Raw genomic sequence first — 21839 nt, 5'->3', positions numbered from 1 at the left:
AGGAAAGATTCTTCTTCTTCCTCTTTTTTTTTTTTTTAAGATTTTATTTATTTTTCAAAGAATGTGCACTCAAGCAGGGGGAGAAGCAGAGGGAGAGGAAGAAGCAGATTCCTCACTGAGCAAAAAGCCCGATGTGGGGCTTGATCCCAGGACCCTGTGATCATGACTCGAGCTGAAGACAGATGCTTACCTGGCTGAGCCCGCCAGGCATCACTATGGAAGAGGCTTCTCAACATTGGTCCCAGCAATGAATTTCTTGGATTTGACGCCAAAAGCAAAAGCAATAAAAGAAAAAAAAAAAACAAACCCAAGAGGACTTCTTCACACTAAAAAAACTTCTGCACAGCAAGGGAACCATCAACAAAATGAAAAGGCGGTCTACAGAACAGGAGAAAACATTCATAAAACATACGTCTGATAAGGGGCTAGTAACAGATATGTCTATACAACACAGCTTAGTAGTAAAAAGTAGTAAAAACTTAGTAGTAAAAAGCAAACAAGAAAATAACTTGACTATAAAGTGGGCAAAGAAACTGAATAGATATTTTTCCAAAGAAGACATAGAAATGTACCAACAGACACATGAAAAGATATTCAACATCAGTCATCATCAAGGAAATGCAAATCCAAACCACAACGAGGTACACCTCACACCCGTCAGAAAATGGCTGTTTTCAGAACAACGAGAGACCTCACATGTTGGTGGGATGTGGAGAAAAGGGAACCCTTGTACACTTTTGTGGGGCATGTAAATTGGTGGAGCCATCATGGAAACAGCATGGAGGTTCAAGAAGTTAAAATAGGGCTTCCATGATCCAGTAATCCCCCTTCTAGTTATTTATCCTGAGGATATAAAGTCACCATCTCAGAGTGATCTCTACGCCCCATGTTCACTGCAGTATTATTCACACTGTCCAAGACATGGACATGACCTAGGTGTCCATCAGCAGATGACTGGGTAAAGAAGATGTGGTCTCTGCAATTGCACTACTGGGTATTTACCCCAAAGATACAGATGCAGTGAAAAGAAGGGCCATCTGTACCCCAATGTTTATAGCAGCAATCGCCATGGTCGCCAAATTGTGGAAAGAACCAAGATGCCCTTCAATGGATGAATGGATAAGGAAGATGTGGTCCATATACACTATGGAGTATTACGCCTCCATCAGAAAGGACAAATACCCAACTTCTGTAGCAACATGGACGGGACTGGAAGAGATTATGCTGAGTGAGATAAGTCAAGCAGAGAGAGTCAATTATCATATGGTTTCACTTATTTGTGGAGCATAACAAATAACATGGAGGACATGGGGAGATGGAGAGGAGAAGGGAGTTGGGGGAAATTGAAAGGGGAGGTGAACCATGAGAGACTATGGACTCTGAAAAACAATCTGAGGGTCTTGAAGGGGCGGGGGGTGGGAGGTTGGGGGAACAAGGTGGTGAATATTAGGGAGGGCATGTATTGCATGGAGCACTGGGTGTGGTGCAAAAACAATGAATACTGTTATGCTGAAAAGAAATAAAAAATAAATAAAGAAGAAGATGTGGTTTATGTACAAGGGAATATTATTTGGCCTCAAAAAGGAAGTTCTTTCATTTGCAACAACATGTTGGTGTTCTTTGTACATGGTGCATACTAATCCACTGTCAGTTATGGTAGGAAGAACATCACTTGCAACAGAATGTTGTTCTGTTTTCCCTGGAGGGGAGGGGAGGTGGGGAGACAACTGTCAAAGGGCATAAACCTTTAGTTATAAAATGAATAATTTAGAGGGATCTACTGTGCAGCATGGTGACAATCGTTAATGATAATACATCGTATTGTTGACATTTGCTGAAACAGTAGATCTTGAGTTAACACACACAGATGATGAATATGTGAGCTATGATGAGCTAATATGAATATGTTGAGCTATCACAACGGATGTGTGAGTTAGCTAATATTGCAATCACTTCACAATGCATGTGTGTACCAAGTCATTATGTTGTACACCTTAAATACTTATAATTTTATTGGTAAATTATATCTCAATGAAGCTGGGCAAAAGCTTTAAGTAATAAAATTTATTTTTAATTTTTTGAGTTTTGCTTCTGTGTCTGATTTGAAAAAATCTTTTTCTGCTATAAATAAGACCACAGTAATCTTTCCTTTAAAAATATTAAAGTTTTACTTTTTGCTTGTAGGTCTCAGACACATTGGGAACATACTCATCTCTTGTAGTGTGAGGTATGGATCTAATTTATTTTCACACACGTGGACACCAATGGTCTCAACACCATGAATTCCCCATGGACATGTCAACTACCCATTCCATCACTTTACCAGTCGCTCCTGCTCGCGGCCCCGCTCAGGGCCACCCTGACTCGTCCACCCGAGGCCCACTCCATGCACAAAGGCTGACAGCTTTACATTGACACAGAGCTCCCCGAGCCAGCCATTTGCTACCCAACACCAAACCAGCCCCACCTTCTGCTTGGGTTACTCCATGGCCTCCCAGCCATTCCCTCCTCCCTCATCTCTTGCTCCCCTACAGCCTCTTATCCACACAGCAAGAGTTAGATCTTTAAAAACATGTTGATCATGCCATTCCCTGCTCACACTCAGAATAAAATTCACAGTCCTACTGTATCTTCAAGACTCCCCATGCCCTAGCTGCTGGCTGTCTTCTTACGTAGCTTTGTACCTCCTCTCCCTTCTCTGCTCTTCTCTCTCTGTCCCTGTCTCTCTGTCACTGTGTTGCAGGTGGGAGGGGGGAGCACCTTGGGGCCTTTGCACTTGCTATTTTTTCTGCCTGTCATTTTTCCCATCCCCACCTCCTAGATAGGTACACAGCTTACTTTAATCTCATTTGGTTTCTTTTCTTTTTCAAGATTCATTTATTTTGGAAAGAGAGAGAGTGAGTGTGGGGTGGGGAGGGGCAGAGGGAGAGGGCTAGAGAGAATCTTCAAAGCAAACTCCTCACCAACTGTGGAGCCTGACTCAGGGCTTGATCCCATGATCCACGAGATTGTGACCTGAGCAGAAACCAAGAGTTGGACGCTTAACAGACTGTTTGCTTTCCTCTCCATAGCTTTTCTTCCCCAGCTGGTTCATCAACTACTGTGCAGTACTGACATCCTTGTTTGTACACTACCTCAAGATTCTGTTCATTTCGTTTTTTGGAGAGAGGCTGGGCATAAAGAGAATAAAGAAAACCAGAAATACATAGAATTCACTGTTTGCAATAAAAAATACTTCTAAAAAACTTTTTTAATCTTACACATTGTAATTTTTTTTTAAATATTTATTTATTTATTTGACAGAGAGAGAGAGATCACAAGTAGGTAGAGAGGCAGGCAAAGAGAGAGGAGAAAGCAGGCTCCCCGCTGAGCAGAGAACCCGATGTGGGGCTCGATCCCAGGACCCTGAGATCATGACCTGAGCTGAAGGCAGAGGCTTAACCCATTGAACCACCCGGGTGCCCCACTGTAATGTTTTTATTGACATAACTGCCACATAACATTACATTAGTTGCAGGTGTAAAGTGCGATGATTTGACATTTATACATGTCGCAAATGATCACCACAATGTCATCACCTCAAATTTCTTTTCTTTTTTTTTTGTACCCCAGGAAGCTGCAAAAAGAGCATGGAGGTTTTTAAATGCGTTCAAAATAGCAACCCAGCCAACTTCAAAGGTTCTGCTTGAATTATCATTTTATATTGAATTAGTAAGTCACAAAAATGATAGCCATTAATCTAGCAAGATTCAATTGCTACTTTTACAACATGAGGACTGTATTTCAAAAACCCTATTTAAAAATCAAAATCCCATCCTGATCCAATTGTTCTTCTTTTTCTTTTTCTATTTCTCTTTTTATCTCTCTCTCTTTCTTTCTTTGAGAGGGAGCAGGGCAGGAGGGACAGAGGGAGATGGAGAGAGAGCATTCCGAGCAAATCTCCTGAGAGGGGAGCCCGGTTGGGGGGCTCGAGCTCACCGCCCTGAGACCATGACCTGAGCAGAAATCAAGAGTCCGAGCCACCCAGGAGGTCTCATCCCCGTCCATTCATCGCATGTTTTAGATTTATGTGTTAACTTACAGAAACGGAGACTCAGCAGCAGGAAGAGAAACTTTACAAAATAAGACGAGAGTCTTCTGATACCGGGACGGATTCAGTAAAACAGAAAAGCAAACAAATAAAGCAACCTGTAGTTCCAGGGCAGCTGGGAAAGGAACTGTCTGGAAAATGGCAGAGCTGGAAACTTATCCCGATGTGAACTGTTGGGAAGGGAGTTTTGAGGGATGGTCTAGTGGCAGACAGACCTTGACTGTGACTTCGCTTTCCATACACTTGTGGGAACGGGGATCATAGGCGCCTTCCTGGAAGCTTGGCTCTTGCCCTTGTAAAGCCCAGATGTCGGCAGGGATTCGAGAGCACCCTGGTGGGGCACTGGGCTGCCGTCCACCCTCTGTGCCTGGTGGCCAAAAAGAAAAAATGAAAACCATCTTACATGGAAACAAATTCCAAACGCACCTGAGATAAGGGGCTGGCGGATAGATGCATCTGTGTTATGAACTGTCAGGTTGGGAAGGTTCTGTGGAGCGAACCCCAAGGGCAGATGCTGAGTCCATCCCGGGCTGAGGTTTCCGTGGACTCTGCTCCCCCCGAGAGGCAGGACAGGCCGGTGTGTGAACGCAGGTTCCAGAACCCCGGAGCCCGGTTCACATGCTAGCGTCCCCGTCTTCTCACTCTGGGACCTGGGACACATTACTTCACCTCTCTGTGCCCCGACACAAAGGCAAATGCTAATAAAACGTACTTCTCAGGGTTGTGTGAAGACTCAGCCCATTAATGCTTGGAAAAAAGAAACAAAACAGAACAAAACTTCGAGCAGTGGCTGGCATGCGGCTAGCAACAACAAAATATGTACATACACATAGAGATGGTCTGCTGTATTTGCCATCAACAAGAACTTCAAAGGCAAAAAATGAAGTAGGTAGAATAGTTAGAATTCTTAGTGTTACAGGCTAATCTGCATCGCCCTGGGGTTGACAGCCCTGTCCATGTTCACACCTCAGAACGTGACCGTGTTTGGAGATAGAGCCTTCAAAGACATGAATAAGGCAAAATGAGCCTGTTTGGAGGGCGCTAACCCCATCTTACTGGTGTCCTAATAAGAGGAGGTCAGGACACAGAGGAAGAAGATGGTGTCTCCCCACCAGGGAGAGAGGCCTCGAGACAATCAATCCCGACACCCCGATCTCAGACTTCCAGCCTCCAGCCCAGGGAGGAGATCCGTTTCCATCCTGGCCATGCGATCTGCGTGACGGCGCTCTGACTGCCCTAACAAATTAAGACACTTACTAAATAAAGACCTCCTTTAATCAGACACAAAAGTAAATACTTTTTCCAATTGAAAAATGGGCCAGATGCCTCTGGGTGGCTCAGATGTTAAAGCCTCTGCCTTCGGCTCAGGTCATGATCCTGGGGTTCTGGAATCAAGCCCCACATCGTGTTCCCTGCTCGGTGGGAAGCCTGCTTCTCTCCCTCCCTCTGCCTCTCCTCCTCCCAGCTCTGTGCTCATGCTCTCTCTCGCTCTCATGTGAAATCATAAAACATCTTAAAAAAAAAAAAAAAGTGAGTCAAGTGCATGAACAATTTACTAGAAAAGAAAAAGAAAAAGAAAAAGAAAAAAAGTGGCCAACACCCATTAAAAAGCATGCTCAACTTCACCAACAATCAAAGAAATGTGAGCTAAGACAATGGCCTACGAGTTGGCCCATTGGACTGACCAAGACGGAAGCCTGTAGCTCTGCAACCCCCCGTTTGCCCCCAGCCGCTGGCAGCTGTGGGTCTGGCTCCAGTCACAACACACTCATGGTTGCTTCTACAAGTCCTCATGTGGGACACTCAGAAGGGCCTCGTCTCTGCAGCAACAACCAGGTTGCCTCACACGTCTTCAAAGCAAGAGTCAAGGGGCTCCGAGTCTTTTCAAGGAACTCAACTGCATCCCAGAACAAAGCTCGTGACTTTTCGCAGAGACAAAAAAGTATCCAGCCTTCAGCAAGGTGAAGTTCACATGCCTGGTACAGCAGGGACGTGAAGCTGCGGAGAAATGGGCCCAGAATGAGGAGAGAAATCCAACAGTTAAAGCCAGTGTGGAGGGACACAGGTGCTGGAGTCAGCGGGTCTAAACCGAAGGCCTTATTATAACTAGATTTCTAGATGTTCAAGAAGTGACATAGAGACATGGAAGATATGTTTAAAAACAAACTGATGAGGAGCAGGTGGCACAGTGGGGTGGGGTCTGCTCTTGGTTTCGGCTCAGGTCATGATCTCAGGGTCACGGGATGGAGCCCCATGTGGGGTTCCTCCTTAGGGCAGAGTCTGCTGGAGATTCTCCCTCTCCCTCTGCCCCCCCCCCCAACCATGCTCGCTCTCTCCCTCTCTGTCTCAAATAAATAAATAAATCTGGGGCGGGGGGGGAACACAACCAAACTTCCAGAGAGGAAAACTATAAAGTGTGAGAGAAGATGTGTGTACGTATATAAATGTATATGCTGACGGGATTTAGAAGATTAGACACCAGCAAAGGAAAGATCAGCAAACTTGAGGGTATAGCTCTTTAAAATACTGGAAATGGAACACAAAGAGAGAAGGACACCCGTGAGCTGTGGGACAACGTCAGGGGGCCTGACAGGTGCTTGAGGTCAGGAAAACACTTGAAGGAATGTCCCCCAAATTTGGGGGATTTTCTGGATGTCCTTATGTAACTGATTTTGACGTGATTTTGGCGGACTAAAACACACGCCTCTAAATAATCCATGGGGTCACAGGGAGCCAAAAGGGAAATCAGGAAGCATTTTCAACTCAATGAAAACAAAAACATGGCCTTTAACAGCCTGTGTGAGAACCGCAGCACTAAACCCTTTTAACAGGGAAGAAGAAACGTCTCCCACCCGTGACCTCGGCTTCTGTCTGAAGAAGGACAAGAAGAACCAGTTCAACCTAATGTCAGCAGGAAAGAGAAAATACTACAGATCAGGACAGATATCAGCGCCTTGAACAGAGAAAGGCAATGAAACGGAAGCTGGTTCTTTGTGACCCGATGACCCCCGCCGGGCCAAGGAGATGGGACACCAGCCTCCCGGAGCCCCCGCAGCACAGCACTTATCTTCTCTGACCATCCTACTCCCGGACTCCTGCTTATCATTCTCGAGACACGAAAGTGCCCACAGGGCCAGGTCACTCCTGGTGACCTCCAGGAGTCACCAGGCAACTGAAGGTACTCAGAGAAATGTCAGATGGGGACGTCGGGGGTGGGGCGATGGCAGACGTGTGTGGGGGCTGAGCAATGGCAGATGGGCTGGCGGCATCATCAAAAAATATAGTTTACAGTTGGGTGAGATGAAAAAAGTATTTCTCCTGCAAATAATAAAGCCCCTTCTGTTCTTTGATGTGCTGAGGGCTTTGACCTAAGACGTCAATTTCCAGTGCATTTAAATCTGGAGGAGGGACAAAGGCACTGGAAATGCAACTGTATCCCTGGTACATAGGTCAGTGACTGACAAGTTCCTCTCTCACCGCGCCTTGCACGGATAGACTTCTCAGCCCATGGGCACTGACCTCCCCGCATTGACCACCGTCCCTGACACCGGGAGCTGTGGTGGCTCCTACCGACCTCTGAGGCACCTCTGCTCTTGAACCAGACCTACCTGGAATGCAAGGCAAGACTATCTGGAAGGAGTTTAGCCCGAATAGAACAAACTAGTGACTGTATCTTTTTAAACATGAGCAGAGCTGACAAGCTGCTATGTTAGTAATTCAGTCAGGACGTTTGTCCCTTGGGGAATCTCAGCGGGCTTTGACAGTACACTCTCATGGTTTAACTTACCTGGTCTAGAGCACCCCAGAAGTACAGCATCGGCCCTGCCTAGCACTCCAAGGATTTCCCCTCATTTCTTAGGTGAGGGCAGCAAACATGGATCCCGAAGAAATTAGACCCTGCAAACAGATGTCCCGCCAGTAAGCCTGCCTGCTGCCTGTCTGCCAAGTGGCCTGCCCAAGAGCAGAGACCAAGTACTGAGCCGTGCACATGGACAGCAAACTTGCATGGTCCCAGGCTGACTTGCTTCCCTTCGTCCATTTCGCTCTGGGGTACTGATGCTATTCAGATGCCGGGGAGCCTTTCGTAGTGGAAATGCGTAGCTCGGTAAGGAGCAAGCTGCCCGTTCGCTGAGCTATGTCAGGGGGGTGGTTCCCGCTGTAGGCAGAGTTCCTCTATCTCTCAGGCTTGGCCAATGCCCTGATCTTTCTTCCACCCACACTTCCTGATCCCGTTCCCTCTGCAGATATCTGGTTACTGACACAAACATTGCTCTGATCACAAATAATCCCGAGTTTTTGAGCTTCCAAGAGGGCCTCTCTAGGACCCACCGTGGCACAGGATCTCCCCCATCTGAGTCTTGGTACAACAGGAAGTGGAAACAGACGGTGTGGGGCCCAAAACAGGGCTGGACCTCATTAGGCAGAAATCAGAGCACTTGGGACAATCACCTCCTGGAGGATGGCAAATGTCTCCAAGCTCTGGAACTTTCACCCTGGTAAGATAATGGAGGGAAAGGATAAACCCCAAACTTATAAAAGCTTGTAAAGTGATCCCATGAACACTTTACCTGGGTTCCCTCATAGTAACGTCTTGTGCAACCACAGAACAGTTTCAGCTTGGGAGGTGACCTCCAATATGGTGAAGATACAGAACATTCCACCCCCAGGGGCCCTCCTGCTGCCTTATTCTAGCTGCACGTCTCTCCCTCCTGCTCCAGAGTCTGCTCTCCCAACTCTATAATGTTGCCAACTTCAAGCAAGTTATATAAACAAGCCCATAGACTATGGAACCCAAGCTTGGCTCTTGAGGTCAGCATGATTCCCTGGAGACTCACCCTCGTTGCTGCACTCAAGGACACCCTGTGCTGCTTCTGTGCTGTGTGGGGCTCCACGGGCAAAGGTCCTACGGTTCAGCTGTTCGTCAGGGACATGTATCAGGGAGGTTTCTCCGCTTAGGGGTGTTGCAAGGAAGCTAGGAAAGTGCATGCACAAGTTTTCGTGTGAACACCAGTCTCCATTTCTCTGGGATAAATGTATAATTTTTGGTACCATTCCCGGATCCCAAGCTTTCGTGTTTCATTTTATGAGAAATTGCCTATTTTGCGGAGGGGCTGTACCACTCTACATCCCCACCAGCGATGGAGGAGAGAGCTGGTCTCTGCACGCACACCCCGTTTAGTGTCACTAGTTTAACTTGAGCCATTGTCATGGGTGCAGAGGTGATGCTCTCTGGTCTCACTCTCCGTCTCCCTGGCGGCTGCTGAGGCTCATGTCTTCTCGTGAGTTTCTGGACATTCTCTTTGGTGAAATGTCCATTGGTGTTTCAGTCTGTTTTCTATCTGGATTATGTGTAACTTAATGCTGAGTTCTGGGAGTTCTTTATATATTCTAGATACTAGTCCTTTCTTGGAAATGTGGTTTGCAGTCTCTAGTTGCCTGATTACCCTTTTCCCGGGGTGGTTCAGAGATCAAAGCTTTTTAAATTTTGATCTTATGGATTGTGATGATTTACTTCTTTAGTTCTTCTTTATTCAAAAATGTTGTGGTTCTACATTTTTCACTGGAGTCCCTGATCTGGTTTGAGTTAATTTTTTGTCTAGGGTGTGAGGAGCAGGTTGGGGCACAGTTTTCTTTTTTCTTGCTCCTAGCTGTCCAGTCATGCCAGCACCATTGTTGAAAAGGCTGGTCTTCCTGCCCTGAATTGTTCTGCCCTTTTGTCAAAAACTGGTCAGGCATGTTTGTGTGGCTCTATTTCTAGGTTCTCTGCTCTGTCCCCATGACCTCTGTTTCTGACGCTCTGCCCCACCTCACTCTCCTGAGTTGGCATAGTCACCCCTCTCCTCTGACTCAGCTTCCAAGAAATCAGCCATCTCTGAGGATTATAAACGTCGCCACCCACAGCTTTGGGAACAAACCTGCTCATCATCTGGAGGGCACTGGGCATGCTAAGGCCATTGAAAGGTCAGCTCACATTCCTGAAATTTGATGATCCAGGTTCCTAGCTCCTTGCCTGACAACAGGGCCAGGAAGATGATGGAAACGAGATGCAGTTAAGTTATGAAGGTGCCCTTGGTCAGCATGTGTCTCTGGGAAACAGCTGAGCTCTGCTCACTGCACAGAGTCTTCCTAAGGGCTCTACCTTTCTAAGACCAAAGGCTAGTATTTTCATGCTCTTCAGCCAGTTCCAGACAATCCACGGCAGTGCGAGACATTGGAGAGAAGGTGGCCAGGCCTGGAATAGGGGTCCCCAGTTCCAGAGACTTCCATGGCTCCCTTCCTCAAGCACTCTAATTCTGCAGGTCTAGTCCCATACATTGTCACCCTGGGGCAGTGAGTGGGGAAATTCTTGGGTCTGACATGCCCAGGGTGGCTGCTATAATTAGGACCCTTCCTCTTTAAAGATGAAAGACTTGGGGATGCCAGAAAGGGGGAGTGGGGTCCGGCGGGGAAGCTCTGGCTTCTGCTCTTCCTCTCCCCTTGGTCCCACTGCAAATTATATGCCTCACACCTCGATGTTATGAACACATCCCCAAGTGCCAGGTGCCCCCTCTGAACCACTGGGTTAGAATCTACCAGGGCTAGACACTTCCTTCCAAGCCGCCAGGAAACGGGGTTATCCTTTGCTAAAGGTGTGGTACACAGATACCCATGGTTTCAGGGGGAGGCTCAGTTGCGCACCTGTGTTTTTTTAAGATTTACTTATTTATTTGAGAGACAGTGCTGGGGCAGTGGCGGGCAGGGGGAGACGTAGAGAGAAGCAGACTCCCTGTTGAGCACGGAGCCTGATACAGGGCTCAATCTCATGACTCTGAGATCATGACTTGAGTTGAACTTAAGAGTCAGATGCTCAACCGACTGAGCCCCCCAGGTGCCCCATCGTGCTCCTGGTTTAAACTGCCATGTCAAGTGGCAAAAAGAATTCATTTTTTGGTTATCCCTTGATCTTTTTCAGGGTCCAAGAACTCAGATGATTCATTCCTTCCATAGCTTTTATGATAATCAAGATGGCCCAACACGCAAACATCAGTCCTAGGAAAGCCTCCCCACAGGGGGATCTATGCGGAGTAAAAAATAGAAAGTTTGTGAAATTTTTGTTTTACCTTTATCACCTCAGTGGAATGAGATTCCTCAAAATGTTGAAATTAATTGAAATGACAGAGCCTTTGTCTTCAAATAGCGACAGTTGCTCAAAGGTATTTGTGATCAGTCCCCCACCCAAAGACATTGAGGGGCCGCCCCAGTGCCTGCGGACGTGACCTTATTCTGTAGATGATCACATCAAGATGAGGTCCCATGGGGGACCCTGACCCCAGGTGACCACATCCTTATAAAACACATAGACATGCGCACGGGAACATTCCAGGAAAACAGGACCTGGGGGGTCCCCTAGGGGAGGAGCTGGGCGGGGAGAGGGGGATGCCTGATGCCGACCCCCCCCCCAATGGCTTCAGAGAGTGTGGAGTTCGTTGGCACCTATCTGGGATCCTGGCACTCCTGCACCCTGACAGGACACATTCGTGTTTCCGGGGCCTCATTGCAGCCGCCCTGGGAAACAAATGCAGTATTTTGCTTGTTATTTGGGGACATAACTGTAGTTTGAGAGACTCTAAGCTAGAACAGAAACTTCTGCGAAAGGAAGCCAGCCTATAGCGCCATTTCGTCTTCAGGAATCCAGCTTTCTTGGCTCCTGCTACAAGATAACTTGGTTCAAGCAAACAAATTATGTTTCCATGGTCACACAGACATCCAGGTTTCTATCCATCCTGTCTCAAGTGCTACCTCAGCACACATCAAACTGAAAAAGGCATTAACAGTAGTATCCCAGCTTTGCTGGAGCGGGTCTTCCAGGAAGGAATGATCTGGCTCTGACAACAGCGCTCTATCTCATGAAGTTATCACGGGCAGACGTACGTAGAATCCTGAAAGCAGAGGAAATTTATCTCTGAGGACTGTCTGCTGGACCATTTCTGTCTGGTTCTTTGCACTTCTGATATATTACACATTTGTAAGTCATATCTGAATAGTGCTCCTAAATTCAACTAGCTTTTCCTGTGAGGTCCACGGAAGGGAAAAATTCCCAGATGTACTTAGGCATGCAGAAAATTTAGAAAACGACAAAAAGCATCAGAGCTAATCACACCCACAGCTGTGGCTCTGGCATGTTGTGTTCTTGCCGTGGAATGACTCAACAGAGACTTTTCCTTTCTTCCTTCTCCTCCTCCTCCTTCTTCTTTTTTTCTTAAAGCCATCTCTAGGGCCAGCATTGGACTCGAACCCACAGTCCTGAGATTGGGAGCCACACTGTCCACTGACTGAGCTAGCCAGGCATCTCAGAAGCTTTTTGTTTGGAATCTTCTCAAACGTACAAGAAAAGTTGCAAGAATAGTTCAGTTGTGTGCTCCTATACCTCTCCTTGGAATCACATATTAACATTCTTCCCCATTTATCTTTCCGCTTTCTACCCATATACATACTCTAGTAGCTTCTTCTGACCAATCACCGATTACTATATATTTACTGAGCACCAGACTCTATAGAAAGCCCTGAGAGAAGAGGGGTACACAGACCCGCGGGGATGCTGAGTCAGCTCAGTCACATCCAGGATGAATCTTCTGCTCACGTAGCCAGTGAATCTTGGGAGTTTCAGGGGAGCGCATTTTTCCTAGGAAACCTCATTGTTTGTTTGTTTATTATTTTTTTATTATGTTAGTCACCGTACAGTATATCACTAGTTTTTGGTGTCGTGTTCCATGGTTCATTGTTAGTGTGTAATACCCAGTGCTCCGTGCAATCTGTGCCCTCCTTAAAACCCACCACCAGGCTCACTGAACCACCCACCCCCACCCCTCTAAAACCCTCAGTTTGTTTCTCAGAGTCCACAGTCTCTCATGGTTTGTCTCCCCCTCCAATTTCCCTCCACTCACTTCTCCTCTCCTTCTCCCAGTGTCCTCCATGTTATTCCTTATGCTCCACAAGTAAGTGAAACCATATAATTGACTCTCTCTGCTTGACTTATCTCACTTAGCATAATCTCTTCCAGTCCTGTCCATGTTGATACAAAAAGTTGGGTATTCATCCTTTCTGATGGAGGCATAATATCCCATTGTATATATGGACCACATCTTCCTTATCCATCCGTCCGTTGAAGGGCATCTTGGCTCTTTCTACAGTTTGGTGACTGTGGCCATTGCTGCTATGAACATTGGGGTACAGATGGCCCTTCTTTTCACTACATCTGAATCTTTGGGGTAAAGCTTTTTGCTTGGAATCTTCTCAAACGTACAAGAAAAGTTGCAAGAATAGTTCAGTTGTGTGCTCCAATACCTCTCCTTGGAATCATATATTAACATTCTGCCCCTTTTATCTTTCCGCACCCAGTAGTGCAATTGCAGGGTCACAGGGAAGCTCTATTTTTAATTTCTTGAGGAATCTCCACACTGGTTTCCAAAGTGGCTGCACCAACTTGCATTCCCACCAACAGTGTAAGAGGGTTCCCCTTTCTCCACATCCCCTCCAACACTTGTTGTTTACTGTCTTATTAATTCTGGCCATCTTAACTGGTGTAAGGTGGTATCTCAATGTGGCTTTGATTTGAATCTCCCTGATGGCTAGTGATGATGAACATTTTTTTCATGTGTCTATTAGCCATTTGTATATCTTCTTTGGAGAAGCGTATGCTCACATCTTCTGCCCATTTTTGATGTGATTATCTGTTTTTTGAGTGTTGAGTTTGAGGAGTTCTTTATAGATCCTGGATATCAGCCTTTTGTCTGTACTGTCATTTGAGAATGTCTTCTTGCATCCCGTGGGTTGTCTCTCTATTTTGTTGACTGTTTCCTAGCTGTGCAGAAGCTTTTGATCTTGATGAAGTCAAGTTCATTTTTACTTTTGTTTCCTTTGCCTTTGGAGACGTGTCTTGAAAGAAGTTGTTGTGGTCGATATCAAAGAGGTTAATGCCTATGTTCTCCATCAAAATCCTAAAGGAGAATATTTACTTATTAAAGATTTTATTGGAGAGAGAGAGAGCACAAGAAGGAGGAAGGGTAGAGGCAGATAGAGAAGCAGACTTCCCGCTGAGCAGGGAATCCATCACGGGGCTCGATCCTAGGACCCAGGGAACATGACCCGAGCCAAAGGCAGACGCTTCACTGACTGGAGTCACCTGGGTGCCCCTCAATTTATTTTTTATTGTCTTTTTAAAAGATTTTATCTTTAAATCATCTCTACACCCAGTGTGGGGCTTGAGCTCATAGCCCTGAGACCAAGAGCTGTGTGCTCCCCTGACCGAGCCAGCTGCATACCCCGAGACCTTACTGTACCCCAGGGTCTGCACCGTGAATGGCCACTTGCAGCCTCTCATGAAGAGGCACGTCCTGCTGCCGATCCAAGTGGGCACTGGAGTCACTCAGAACTTTGTCCCCAATTCGAAGACTCATATTTTCCAAGTTCTAGGAATACTGTGTCTTCTCGGGGGACACAGACATCACCAGGCCCTTGCTCCCAGCTGCTGGAACTGTGCCGCTGCCGTACTTGGTGAGTGAACACGAACCCAGGATGAACGATGACGTAGGAAGCCTGGCGCTGGGAGAATCTGCTTCACGGGGCGGACACTGAGGGTCAGGACCCTAGTCACTGCCCCGGGGCCACCGCTCAGTGGCTACTCAAGCACGTCCTGCCTGCCTCTCTGGGGTGCCCTTACTTCTGTGTGCATAAGCCGAGAAGGTAATTCCTTAAACCCTTTATAACCTGTTTTCTTCTCAAGGATTCCGGTTTCATGTGTTCATGAGTCCAGAAAGCTGGGTTTGTGGAACTCGATTAAGGACCACAAAAAGTCCTGGAAAGTCCTGGATATCAGGGGAAAGCTCAGCAAATTTCCTGGACAGGTTCCTGTGACCTTCGTATGCTGTGCACGTTAAGGAAAGTCAAGTCTTCCAAACATCTTTTAAAGTCGCCCACAAACTGGCAAAGTTAAGGGAAGCAGTGGGACGAAAATCCAGTCTGATGGCCCCCTGGGTCCCAACGGTCCCTGGCTCACGGGGAGCACACGCAGACCTCTCTGAAGGCAGAGGCCATGGTGGAGGGGCAGCAGCCCCCCCCCCACCCCACCCACGTCCACAGAGGTGCAAAGTGAGCCTGGGTTCCTCCACGGCTGTGCCAATCGCCCAGCTTCCCCCCGCCGGTGGGTGCGAAGGAACGGCACCTCCTTGTAGAGAAGGACCAAGCTGCTCAGCCGACATAACCCACGGTCAGAGGGCTCCTGCCTGTCTCAGCTCTACCCATTAAAGTGAATCGCGTGGCAAATCGGCAGGAAAAACCACTCTTGTCTCTCGAAGCAGTGACCGAGTTTCAGTGGCCTGGTCACTCCCGCAGAGTGGCGGGTCTCGGGCATCAGGCCGGACTCGGGGCGAAGGCCTCTGGTGCAGCTCTGCCCCGGTGGATGGACTCGGACGAGCCGAGAGCGGGCCGAGGCACCTGCGGCTGCCCAGCAGGCCAGGACCAGAGCGGAGGCGGGTGGCCCCTGGCTCTGCGCTGAGTCACTTGGAAAAGACAAAGGGCCGTGTGCGGAGCAGGCGGCTTGCATAGCTCCGGGCATCCCACCCTCCCAGTGCATGCAGATACGATCTTAATTATTAATAGCTGAGACGGAAAAATAGCTGCCCTGAAGTTAGGAAATTCAAGTGGGTTGTTTGCTTGGATCACAACATACAGAAGAGGGGCTGCCGGGTCTGCTCCAAGGCCGGGCACATTCCCAGTCCCCTCCTGTGAGGGGCCAGTAGGTCCCAGGGCAGGAACTGAGATCCATGGGCACCCCCGCACCCCTGTGGGTATGGAGTGCAGTTGTCCTCAAGCCTCAGGACTGGTCTGAACGGCACAGGCTGGGGTGCATCCCAGGGCCCACCGTAGGCTGCGCTGTGCGCTCGGATCCCGGCAAACCCCAGCGACCCCGCTGTGAGTGAGGCTATGTGCTGATAGTTATGCAAGCACGGGCAGCGCTTCCGGGAACGAGACCAGTAAACCCCGACAAAGTGCTCCCGTCGGACTTCTGAACCGACCGTCTCCCCTCGTCCTTGACTCCGTGGAAAGCTCTTGGCCATGGCACCACTGACACGTAGCCCTGACTTGACATACGGTCTGATTTTTGAATTATATCAATGAAGAGTATGTTTTAAAAATTAGAAATGGGGGGCACCTGCGTGGCTCAGTGGGTTAAGCCTCTGCCTTCGGCTCGGGTCATGATCCCAGGGTCCTGGGATCGAGCCCCACATCGGGCTCTCTGCTCAGTGGGGAGCCTGCTTCTCTCTCTCTCTGCCTGCCTCTCTGCCTACTTGTGATTTCTGTCTGTCAAATAAATAAATAAAATCTTTAAAAAAATTGGAAATGGATGTCAAATTTCATCAAATGCAGTCACGGAAAATCAAATGAGAGTCTCTGCCATCTCTTGGGGAGGTGGTTCACCAGTCTGTTTCCTGATATTAAAACATGTCTTTGGTTTAAAACTCAAAGATGATCACGGCATATTATTCTTTTAATCTGATGCTGGATTCTGTTTGCCATTGTTTTTGTTTGTTTTGTTTTTTTAGAGACAGAAGGAGAGAGCATGACCAGGGGAGGAGGAGCAGAGAGAGAGAGAGAGAATCCCAAGCAGAGTCCACACTCAGCAAGGAGCACGATGTGGGGCACAACCTCACGACCCTGAAATCATGACCTGGGCTGACGTGGAGGGTCTGATGTTCAATCGACTGAGCCACCCAGGTGCCCCAGCAAGATGACATTTTTAATAAGATTTTATTTATTATTTGAGAGAGAGAGAGAGAAAGGAGGAGAGAGGGGAGGATCAGAGCGAGAAGCAGGCCCCCCGCTGAGCAGGGAGCCCCTCGCACGACTCGGTCCAGGGACTCGCAGATCAGGACCTGAGCCGAAGGCAGACGCTTACCGACCGAGCCACCCGGGTGCCCCTAAATTATATCTTTAAATATTTTTTTGTGTGTTCCGACTTTCTTCTCTGGGGGGTGGAGGAGGACGCTGGGAGGTGACTCATGTCCTTTCTTCGTCTTACACATGTTCTTCTCTGTCTGACTTCTGTGTGTATGATTTTCCCTAAAATCAATTTTAATTGCTTATTTTTAATCTCATTTTGCAGAATGCTCTCAAACTTGCCATCCGTGTCCTTCACTCTCTTTTCTGTGAATCTGTTACCTTTTTCTTTTGCTCAGCTTATGTTTTTGTCATCTGGTCCTTTTCTTCCCTTGACTCTATCCGTTCTCCTTTGTGTTTTATGCCAGTGATCAGAGCTGCCGTCTCGGCTCTGCGCTCTTTCCCGTGCGTTTAGTCTTGCGTGCAGAGAGCAGCTCGCCTGCGGTCTCACCTGCGTGTGGCAATGCTCTGCAGGGCTGGTCTCCGTCTCCATCCCTTCCAGTCATCTTTTTTTTTTTTTTTTAAGATTTTATTTATTCATTTGAGAGAGATACAGAGACAGAGATGGGGAGAGAGAGCCCAAGCAGGGGGAGGGGCAGAGGGAGAAGCAGACTCGCCACTGAGCTGGGAGCCCGACATCAGACCCCATCTCCCAAGACCTGGAGATCAAGACCTGAGCCAAAGAGAGACGCTTCACCATCGGAGCCACTCAGGTGTCCCCTTCCAGTCATCTTCACCGACGACTTTCTTGGGTCGCAGGTCGCATCATCCCATCATGATTTGCATTTGTCATGCGTGTCCACTTCTGCTCACAGGGGTCCATCTCACTGGGCCAGGGAGCACGCCGATGCCGCTGGCGGCCAGTCTAGGCAGCACGGTGTCTCTCTGGATCTCAGGGAGCCCCCTGAGATCACATGTAACATGGGAGCCCGACACTCACGTGTCTGTTCACCGTGTCCCGCCCGCAGCACGTGCCTCTCCTGGCTCCAGGCCTCTGGGCCACCAACAGCCCCTCTGCTGGTTCCACTTCAACAGCTTCTGCAACAAATGGCTTTCCCGCAGCCCCGTGTCCCCAACACTCGTGTTCCGGGGGTTCCTTTAGCTCTGTGCTGTTGTATTATCTTTTCTTCCAGACCAGGGGCCTTTGCTAGCCCCCGCCATGTGTGCTGTTGAGAAGGGAGAACTCTGTGTTCTGGGAAGGGGCAGAGTCCTCTCCCCCTTTGGCTTAATTTTCTCTGCGGCGGGTAACATTTGGGGGATTCTTGGTCCAGTCCTGGAGCACAGATATTTCCTGGTGTTTGGGAGGATGGAATTCCCATTTCTGGTTCTCCCTACCTTTGTCGCTCCCAGCTATAATCAGAGGGAGGGGGCAGAGAGCCAGCCGGTCGCCCCCGCAAGCTGGCGGTCACAGGTGACACTGGCCCAGAGGAAGCAGTCAGTCTTTCCTCTCTGAGCAGAGCGCCCTTCCCACCAGCCACCCACCCGGAGGGAATATCTATGCAAAGGGACCTCATGATCTACAACAGCCCCCAGGTCAGGCCTCCCTTACAACGTAAAAAACATTTCTGCTCTAAAGAAGAGCGATAAAAATAATTTCTCATTTGCTTACCCCAGTGGCTCATTAGGCAGAGACACCCCCCAAGGGATGGCCTCCTGGCCCGGCCCCTCCTGTATCCCCGGACCGCTGCCGCGGAAGAGGACGCTGGGGCCTGTCGGACAAACCGTGAATCTTCCACAGGAGCTCGTCCAGAAGATCAGAGACCTCATCCAGGTAGTGATTCTGGAGCAAAGGAAATCAGATTAGTGAATGCCCTCAAGAAACGATTTTCCCCTCATTTTTTGAAGCATTTCATGGTTCCGACTTTAAATGGTGTTGTGCTTTGTAAGGGCGCTCCCTGGAGCCAGAGACCTGGCGCTGGGCCCGAGTTCTTGATCTCAGTCCCCTGACCCCCCCAGGTCATGGACACGTGTACACACATGTCCCAGATGTCCTGGGTCAGGGACACCTGTGCACTCGCGTCCTCAACACCCCGGTCACAGACAAGTGTGCACATGTGTCCCCGACACCCCGGTCATGGACATGTGTGCACATGCATCCCCGACGCCCCAGGTCATATGCATGAGCATGGATATAAAGGCACATGACAAAGAGTGAAGCCCTCTGCAAAGCCCAAGATCGCCATCACTCACGACTGGTTTTGGGACTGTAGTGCAGGACACCACAGTGCCAGTCACAAAGGCTGGCGAGGCATTCAGTGTGCAAATACCTGCTTTGCTTATCGTCATGTCAGGGGACCAGGCCCAAATGCTCTACTTACGTCCCCGTGTTTGCGGAGAAGTTTGGCCCTGGTGGTCAAGACCCAAAGCAAAGAGCTGCTCTGTAGGGACAGAGTGGCTGTGTGTGTGTTGTAGGGGGCGGGAATCATAAACTTGGTCGTCCAAGGATATCATGAGTTAAGGGAAGAGAATGTGCTTGGTCATTTGCTAAGCACTAGAATTTCCACGGGAAATGCCACAGCTCTGTGATGAGAGGGTGCACAGAATCCCATGTGCTTTAATGGCCAGAAGTGAGGTTCTACAAGGAAAGATCGTGCTTGCCGGTCCAATACCCGCAGCTTACACGCCTCGTGGCCACGTCAGCCTCTTCCTGCGGTGGCTTCCGCGCTTCCAACCGGGCCAGGACTGCCCCCCACACATAAGCAGTCAGGTCGGCCAGGCTCACGAGTGACTGGCTTTGAAAAGATTTCCTTTTTTGAGCAAGAGTCGCGAGGGACCCTCTGAGCTGGGGAGAAGAAAGAAAAGACAGACGGATTTCATGTCATCAGGCAAAACATGGCTTTGTTAATGTGATAGACTGTAAAATGGAGATTCTATCCAATGACGCTGTTTTAGGACCTTTTAGTAAGACAGCAACTGCTTAGCCAAAAAACAAACAAACAAACAAACAAAAAACACAAAAAAACAACAAACCTGGGAAATAGCTCTTGTGCACAGAACTGAACCCCAACAAGATGAACCCAACAATGAACGTGGCTGTATAAACGGGCATATATTTCAAGGGTGTTTTCAGTCTCTAACAGGTGAGGACGAAGATTGTCAACATGGTGTGCGTTTCTACAAGCAGACTTGGTTTCGGGGTGCTCCGCGGTCCCACCGGGCTCTGGGGACCCCACCGTGAGCAGCGCCTGTGCCCAGGAGTCAGGAAGACGAGCTCACATGCTCCCTGTGGACCGGCCCCAGCTGTTTCCTTCTTACTGCAGGCTGAGACCTGATCTCAGGCTCACAAGCCTGTGGGCACCGAACTCAAAGTTGCAAGCATTCGACTGTTGTAAAAATAGTCCAAACAAGCCAAGTTTGGGCCCTTTAAGAGCCTGCTTTGCATATGCTGCAGAATCGCACAGACAGCTGTTACCCAGTTCCCGGACTCCAACATGCTGCTGCCCTTGGGAGGTCTGACTCAGACTTCCTGCTTGCTGCTAGGCGACGTCTACACTAAAAGACCCCCTCTGACCCCTGCCCTTCTCCCCTTCTTTTTTTTTTTTTTAAGATTTTGTTTATTTATTTGACAGACAGAGATCACAAGCAGAGGGGCAGGTGGAGAGAGAGGAGGAAGCAGGCTCCCCGCTGAGCAGACAGCCCGATGTGGGGCTCGATCCCAGGACCCTGGGATCATGACCCGAGCCGAAGGCAGAGGCTTTAACCCACTGAGCCACCCAGGCTCCCCACTCCTCCCTTCTTGACGATGGCCCCGAGACACAGCGTCTGGACAGGCTTGGGCTGTGACACCTGTCAGGACATGGCCACATACAGTTTGTGTGTCTTACTGTCTCTCATGGTCATATCTCTTTCCTGGATCAGACTTAAATCCTTTGGGCCCCTGCCTGTGTGTCAGAACCCTGTAAGGACGTCTAGGTACCTGAGGACAGGACACCATCCATTCAGACTGCATACGTGGGTCTGAGGCTTCCCTGTTCTACCAGCCACACGAGCCCCAGGAGCTGGCTGTGATGTGTCCTGACTCCTGCATGCAGGGCCCCCGGGACCACTGCCTTCTGGTTCCTGACGATAAAGCCCAAGCACTTCATCATCTTAGCAAGATGTCCAGGGCCCACCAGGCCTGGCTCCAAGCATCGTTTCCAAAGCCACATCTGCCTGACCCTGGACCCCAGCACGGGCCTCACCACCACCCTTGCTCCTAGGATACTCCTCCCGCCCACAGATGCCACTCCCTTGGAGGAGATGCCTCAGATAAATAAATACATACACATCAATAAAAATAAAATTTAAAAAGCACATAATTTGCTAAAAACGACAGAACATTGAAGAAAGACATCAAAAAAGACCAAAATAAATGGGAGACACCAACAGCATTCTTGGGGTGATCATATTAGGAAGATGTCTGTTCTCCCCAAATCTGATTTACACATCCGCAGCAAGCTCGAACAAAACCCTGAAATGCTGTTTCACAGATGCTGACAAGCTGATTCTATAACTTATGTGGAAATGCAGAAGAACTAGAGAAGCCCAGACTGGAAAAGGGCGAATCTGGAAGACTGGCCTGTGCTACATGAAGACTCACTGTGCAGCTCCAGAGATCACAACAGAGTGGAGCTGTGACGGAACAGGTCAGTGGACCAAAACAGACGAGCCAGAAGCAGACTCGCAGAAGCCACAAACTGGTTCATGATGAAGATACACAGGCAATTCAACATGCTTTTAAAAAAGATTTACTTATCTATTTGATAGAGAGAGAGAGAGATCATGAGCGGGAAGGGCAGAGAGAGGCAGAGAGAGAATCACAAGCAGACTCTGTGCTGAGCTCTGAGCCCGACAC

At 48.7% G+C, this 21839-nt stretch overlaps 1 protein-coding gene across 1 annotated transcript in view; it reads right to left on the bottom strand.

The window, feature by feature from the left end:
- Window positions 1-17675: 17675 nt before the first annotated feature.
- Window positions 17676-21839, bottom strand: part of PKD1L1 (polycystin 1 like 1, transient receptor potential channel interacting) — a 79064-nt gene continuing 74900 nt past the window's right edge. The window contains exons 46-47 of the mRNA XM_045089508.1: window positions 19626-19787; window positions 17676-18785 (exon numbers count right to left, since the gene is read on the bottom strand). Of these exons, the coding sequence (XP_044945443.1) occupies window positions 18627-18785; window positions 19626-19787 (321 nt within the window). The 3' untranslated portion in view covers window positions 17676-18626. The remainder of the gene's footprint in view (window positions 18786-19625; window positions 19788-21839) is intronic.

This window comes from Mustela putorius, unplaced genomic scaffold (genome assembly GCF_011764305.1).
Source record: "Mustela putorius furo isolate JIRA1106 unplaced genomic scaffold, ASM1176430v1.1 tig00003845_pilon_pilon_pilon, whole genome shotgun sequence".
Lineage (NCBI taxonomy): Eukaryota > Metazoa > Chordata > Mammalia > Carnivora > Mustelidae > Mustela > Mustela putorius.
This window is presented reverse-complemented; position numbering and strand designations above follow the sequence as displayed.